The 7,280-nt window shown below is 32.0% G+C and overlaps 1 protein-coding gene across 1 annotated transcript; it reads right to left on the bottom strand.

Moving 5' to 3' along the window:
- Nucleotides 1–1,207: 1,207 nt before the first annotated feature.
- Nucleotides 1,208–6,404, bottom strand: LOC127724927 (polycystic kidney disease 2-like 2 protein). The gene is made up of 3 exons (XM_052231930.1): nt 6,154–6,404; nt 3,431–3,584; nt 1,208–2,418 (listed from the first exon to the last, which is right to left on the bottom strand). Exons 1-3 carry the CDS (start codon nt 6,250–6,252, stop codon nt 1,208–1,210), a joined length of 1,464 nt encoding a protein of 487 aa, XP_052087890.1. The 5' UTR covers nt 6,253–6,404.
- Nucleotides 6,405–7,280: the final 876 nt, after the last annotated feature.

Below are 7,280 nucleotides of genomic sequence, written 5' to 3'. Positions count from 1 at the left end.
AATTCAAGAGGGTAGATATAAAATATTTTTCTGTATTTTCATCCAATCGTGTTCAATTGGCAATATTGAAAACCTTACTCAGACAAAGACAATTTTGAAACTGAATAAGCAACTTAGCTAATCTTCCATTTAATGTTTCTATTGTAACTGCGTGTAGGTTCCGAAGAATAAGCACAATCTTTTTAAAAGAAAGAATTCACCGATTGTGTAAATTTTATCTTCTAAAGAAATATTAGAAAGGACAGGTTCAAGGGCTAAAACCCAATAAAAGAAAGCTGAACATTTCAGTACGGTAATGTAAATACATTGTTTTGCGATTGCTTTATAGCTTTTGTTTGGCAAGATTAGTGTAGCATGACTTGTACCTTTCCTTGTTTGAAAGTATGGTGCTTAAAATAATCAATAGACTTAAACAGTACATCTAAAGGTCTTCATACGGTCTTGAACAATAGACATGTGTCTTTGAAAACTATAGTTCTAGGTTATAAATGTTGTCAGACGGCTTTTATTATCAATATTATTAGTCGTCGAAAAACAGACACCAACAGTTGAACTTGACGAGATGAACAAAAAAACATACAGACAAACACCAGACCATAAAGCAAGAGTATACAAAAAAACAAAGACTGAACAACCAGAAACTCCGAGGCACCTGGAATTACTCTCTGCTAACCATTTCAACATTTTCATAAACTACACAAAAAAAAAAGTTGTCATGAACTCGGAAATTATTTTGCAAATTCTGAAGGTAATAGGGAGGCAAATCTTTCGATCTTAATGACATTATTTAGACAAGACATTGCTAGAGCAAGTACAAACGCATATTGATATATGAATAAAGTATAAGTTACCTTCATGCTGTCAAAGAAACAAGAAAATAGAATATTCACTTGAAATAAGTATAAATGTATAAAATGCACGTAAATATCGGAAAAAACATTTTGAATTATTTGACATTGAATTAGCTTTTCTCAAAAACACTGTCATACGAATTTTCATAAAAAATGATTTTTAGTTTTGTGCAGAATCTTTGTTAGGTCATCTATGCCTATGGGTAGAAAACTGTGTCTTTCAGCGTTTCAAGAACATCAGACGTAAGAAAATTACCTAATCACTGATATTTCATTTCAGAACACAAGGACTGCTAAATGTATTGGACTTGTTGTTGATGAAAAACTCATGATTGCGAATTAACTGATTTATTATATTATCGAAATATTCTTCGGATCCTGCCCACTGAATACTTTATCATTAACGATAACTTCTCATCTTGTCTTACTCCTTTTTTCTTAAAGGATTTTTGCGCATTCATTATAATGACAGAAAACATATTCATTAAAATGAACACAAATACAAATATGTATACAAGTATAAAAACAGGACCTAATTCAGGATGAAGTTCAAGATATTGATTTAAATTGGCAATCCTAAATGTACATTCTATCAGAGTCATAAAACTATATCCGAATGATCTGTTACCTTCTAACGAAGCGCCAAATAACAAATTACCACAACATGCAAACGCTAACAATGAAATAACATACATAAAAGTGAAATATTTTAAGGGTTTGTGCGCATGTTCCATCATTGAAAATAAATATTTCAATTTATGATTCAGCATTAAAAGTTGCAGAAATTTGATCGTTGTAACTGTGGTTAACACAGCCAAAACGTAGAATAAAATGCTGTCCCATAGGATCGCAAGACTAAAATTTATGTAACTGTTTTTACCAGAGTCTCTGTACTGATGTAGTATGATTGTTGTCCTTCTATATTTCACTATAAATATCACAGTTGCAGTATAACACAATATCAACATGAACATGGAAAGCTTGTTCCAAAATATTTTAAAGTACGTTAAAAAACTAATCAATCTAATCTTTCTGATCTCAAAAAAAGTAAATAACATAGTCAAAACAAAAAATATCACCTCAAACACCAACCGCGTAACTTCTTCATTAGACGAGTAATCAGATAAAGGCGAGGTATATATCTGATATGATTTCGTTAGTGTACCAGGACTGCTGTATTCAAAAGCTATCATAACTGAACTATACATGTTAACATTAGGATTATACAATACGAATTCTATGAAAAAAGCTCTTGTTCTGATGTCAAGCCATGACTTAAGATTTAACTCTGAAATCTTTGAAATAGCTGAAGAACCTGCTTTCATGTCAACTAAATAGCCACCCCCACTATATATTGCCCGATCTCCTATGTATGGCACAGAATCTAAGTCCCATGCATTTTGGTAGGACCATTCATCACTGGATGAGACCCCTTTTGACTGAATCTGCCACGACTTGTTGTAATGGTTGTTGTCATCATATATTGAGTTCACTGAAGACGAACATTCAATGCCAAGATGGTCAAAGCCAAATAGTTTCTTCAACTTATCTGGAAACTTGCAGCTGTCTGAAAAAAATCAAATTTGTTCATGAATACCTGTTCTATCTAAATAGAAACATACAATATTGAAAATGATGAAAACATAACAGAAACAGTCATCGCAGTTCAGGTTTGCTTGAGGGTGCTGCAAGTTATGCAAGTCTTAAAAAAACTACCTACCATGATGATTTCAATATGCACTTTAAATAAGACTAAATAAGACTAAATTAAAGAAGCACACCGTTTTTCCCAAAAATACTTTATTTCAAACTAAAGATAGTTATCTTATAAAAATGTTTTTTTTAGTGCATAAGTATTTATTATTCGTGCAATAAAGAACCCATTTACGCGCCCATATCCTCAGAAAAATCGACACAGTTTTCATTACAAAAATGTTTGAAATGGACATATATAAAAAAGCATGGACACGTCCCCACCTATTTCGTATATGATTTTAAAGAACCATACACAAATTGATATATTAATAATATCCTTTAAAAAGAGAAAAAAAAACATCATTAAGGATTTTAATTTTATCCTGCCACAAATGTAAGTTTGCATGCAATTCATATTAAAGTACAGGAGGTAAATATGACGATTCGGGGTTGAACAAATCTTAATATCACCCAGAAGGTAAATATGTTTAATTTATAATTTTTCTACTTACAAATGTTACAAAAGATATTTCATTTAAAACACTTCTTTAATTGAATATATCCAAATAAACAATGAAAATTATTCCCATAATAGATCTCATGTCTTGAAAATTTAAACGTATACGTTAAGAAATTTGATGGAATTCTACCCAAAACGTTTCTTTAATAAAGACTAAAGTAAGCAACTCCTGATATGCATACATCGTCTGCAATGTTACAAGACTTGGGAGTTACAAGAAAAAAGGAATTAATAAAAAAGCGAAAACCTAGAGGAGGATTAAAATACAGAAATGCAGAACAGTAACATGAGTAAGGCATACTTCTGAATATGTATCAACTATAGATTGGCATTGACCTTAGCCATCAATGTTTTCTTGTATTACCTCTTGGAACCCTTATCTGTCTCAAACGAAATTTTCCTATAAGTAGAAAATCATTTTCTGGAATCTTCCTTGACGTTTCATATGGTATTGTTTTACTCAATGGCGGAATTACATTTTCCTTGATATAAGTCCAGATATCACCACGTGTCTTTACCTGCAAAGCCATATTTAGATATAAAATGCGTAACAATGTACAAATTAGATTTTAATGTCAGCTTTTGTGTATTTATCAGCCTTAAGAACAACCATTGTTTCAATAAATAGTTATGATGTTTTGATATATGTTTGCTTTCTCTCTTGTCTTTAAGTTTACATTTAAAGATGTTTATTGTTTTTGTTAATATTTCGACCTTTTTTGAAATACAGGAAAACAAGTTACTGGAATAAACAATTATATTTTTTGGTTTGCATTCACCTTGAGAATTGCCTCATGGGGTTATACGACAATATTGGCACATTCTGTTGGATATGTTTGTACAACTTTGATTACAGTTCCAATGTCTAATTCTATATGGCATTAATAGTCTATGCAATATTTCACAGTATAACTGCTTTACTTGATAGCGAATGAAACATTTTAGTGTGTTTTAATCATTCAGGGAAAAATTTTAAATTTTGAAACATTGGCTACCGTGTGCAAATTATACACCAGATATGTACATGATGACGTTGGCTACAAACTACAATCTTTACACCAGATATGAAGTTTATTCCGTCAAAAGTGTAAGTAGACTTCTGGTAATCAAATTTTCTGTTTTTCCCTCTTCTTAGACCAAACCCCCACTATCATACAACATTTTTAAAATCATCTGTTCAAATCCAATATATAATGCATGCATTGATTCAAGTATAAACTTCCTATCCCGAAAACATTACATTATTCCATTATGTTCTTGATAAATAAAAACACATTTCGTTTGTTTTGTACCCTTGTCCAGCAATTGGGAACAAAGCAAAATTATAAACCTTGAGTTCAGCAACTGTTGCAGTGATGATTATAGTCCTAAATGTTATGTTTCTGCCAATTGTTATGTTAAAGGATTTTTTGTTCTAAATTTCAGGGGTACTACCTGTTTCCCTAGAGACACTGTGCCCTAGGTATCATACAGAAAGGAAAAAAAAACACTACTATCTGTAAAACTTCTAATATAAATGTATGATGTCTCATTATACTGAACTAGTACTACAAAAAAAAAGAAAAGTACTTAGTAGATACAAATGCAATGTTTTAGGTCATAGAAAATCTTTAGCCGAAGAGGATAATGTCACTATATAAGCCATATTTCAGCGAGTGCTGACTTTTTTTATATCCCTGTGAATTTGAGATAATGTATACTTCCGGAAGTAAAGGGTATGCTTCATAGCTCGATAATTTTTTTCGATATAGGCACAGATATACGATTTTGACCTTGAATTTAAGACTAATTGTCTATTTTCATTTTCTGAGAACTTACATACCTCAACTCAATCGAATGCATTAACATATCGAGGTTATTAGATTACGCTCAGGCATGTTTACGCTATACAGATTTCAGGGGTGTGCTTGTTGCACAGACACTGCTCAAACTGCTATACGAGGAGGAATAACTGAAAACACTACTTCGGTAACCATAACAAGTTCGTGGACGGATACGAAGAATCGGTTTCTCATTTCACAGGTGATAAGTTTTCGCGGTCTTATATCTTAAGTCCCAACGTACAGTCTTCTAATCTGTAATTTGTATGGTTGTGTCCTGTTTTCGGTTGTATGCAAAGCAGGAGACGCTAACCCAGTAAACACACTTAATCACTACTTATGGAGTGCAGATAAATTATGTAGTTTTTCAAGGGTTTTTTTATCTTTGATTTGTATTTTTTTTTTTTTTGATTTACAAAATTTGAGCAGTGGTACAGTACTCTTGCATCTTATTTGACTTTGATCAATCATTGCCTCTCAAAGGGTAATTTTTGACCAGTACAGCTCTTTTAACAAATGGAAAAATGCATTGTTAATTTATTTTAGTCTTTTAGTTAATTTTCAGACTTCTCCAATGCGGTTACTTCAGAACGGATCAAACAATTCGCTTGCAGTCAATAAGATTTGGTTGGTACCTATTAAAACGTTTAAACCCGATGAATTTGTTTGCACCTGTACTTAGTCAGGAACCTGATGTTCAGTGGTTCTTGTTTGTTGATGTGGTTCATAAATGTTTCTCGTTTCTCGTTTTTATATAGATTAAACCGTTGGTTTTTCCGTTTGAATGGTTTTACACTAGCAATTTTTTGGGGCCCTTTATAGCTTGCTAATCGGTGTGAGCCAAGGCTCCGTGTTAAAGACCGTACTTTGACCTATTATTGTTTGCTTTCACAAATTGTGACTTGGATTGAGAGTTGTCTCATTGGCACTCATACCACATCTTCTTGTATCTATTCAGTATATGTTCAGTATTTGTTTTTTATCAGATGTGCTTCAATATCATACTCTTTTGTCTGAAAAGTTACTGAAGAGTCCTGAAATGACTGCAAGTTGAATTTTTGAACAGTCACTGCAAGTTAATTTTCTGAACAGTACCGAATTTACCACTGTGACAGTGGATATGTCGGAAGATTGATTAAACAACTCGTCAAGACTCAACTACTTATTGTTCCGACTTTTTCAAATGAGATTATGTCAAAATTAAACTGACAGTTTAAGACTAAGATTCATTTACAATTGTACTGCCTTCCAAGATTCTCTTACTTACGTTTTCTATTTTCTTTTTGATGAAAATATTATTGATAACTTGTGACTGCTGGAAACATTTCTCCACGGGACGTTGGTTGTGTACAACAAATAACAGCATAATTGTAAAAATGACATAAATAATAATGTCTTGAAGTTTTGTGTGAACTTTGTTTTTAAAGTCAAATTCTTGTTTTGCTTTCCTCAGATGTTTCTTTGAAGCTTGCTCTGGGATAAAGGTCCACTTTTTGGATCGTTTTGGCCAATAGCTGTAATTATCTGGAATTAAAAGATCAATGAAACAAAATATATCAGTTAAGAGTTTAGATTTTATGTATTGATATACGAGACATGCATTATTATGTCTATTATGAATTAATAATCAAAAACTAGTGGTCAGGATTATCAAATTGGACCTTTTCTCGTGGTAACACTTGATTTATGACTTTCAGATGATGACGATTAGTGGTTGTCGTTAGTTCATGACTGTTTCATATTTGTTTTACATAAATTTATGTGTTTTAGATGAGGCCGTTGCTCTTCCCTAATACTTTGTTTCATATTTTTCAAGTCGGGTCCTTTTTAATATGACAGTGATGTTCGAGGCCAAGTTTTAGACGATAAGATACACATGTGTTTGTTCTAGTTATATAAATTGCAATAACCTAGTTACGGTCTTATCGTTAAAATCTACTTCAACAGAATTTAAAAATATGACCGAACATCTATAGAAAAATACAGTGATTGCTGTAGCCTATTTTTTTACGTGTTAACTTATTACGTCTCTTTGCTTTACTCACACATTGTTGGCAATATAATGGAATATTATGCAACTGTTATACAAGTGAGAGGTTGAGTATAAAACCAGGAAAATCCACCAATTTCTACATAAGGAAATGCCTTTATTTAGGTCAGAAATATGACAATTGATTTCCATATGTTTGATGTGTTTGGTCTTTTGATTTTGCCATTCTATAAATGACTTTTCTTTTTGAATATCCATTGGAGTTCGGTGTTTCTGTTATTTTACTTTTTTCGTTGATCGTAACAATGTCTCAGCGTTCAGCTCACTTGTAACATTCAATCAATGTCAAAAATAGCAAACGTACAACATGTACAATTGTCTTAAATCTGTAATTTTTTACAGTC

Source organism: Mytilus californianus, unplaced genomic scaffold (genome assembly GCF_021869535.1).
Source record: "Mytilus californianus isolate M0D057914Y unplaced genomic scaffold, xbMytCali1.0.p SCAF_14, whole genome shotgun sequence".
Taxonomy (NCBI): Eukaryota; Metazoa; Mollusca; class Bivalvia; order Mytilida; family Mytilidae; genus Mytilus; species Mytilus californianus.
This window is presented reverse-complemented; position numbering and strand designations above follow the sequence as displayed.

Bases quoted from the DNA above. Each gene is read 5' to 3' on its own strand.
- LOC127724927 (XM_052231930.1), bottom strand. From the start codon at position 6,252: ATGCTGTTATTTGTTGTACACAACCAACGTCCCGTGGAGAAATGTTTC. The intron at 3,585-6,153 runs GTAAGTAAGAGA...ATGGCTTTGCAG, and splicing joins TCAAAAAGAAAATAGAAAAC to GTAAAGACACGTGGTGATAT. The intron at 2,419-3,430 runs GTAATACAAGAA...GATTTTTTTCAG, and splicing joins ACAGATAAGGGTTCCAAGAG to ACAGCTGCAAGTTTCCAGAT.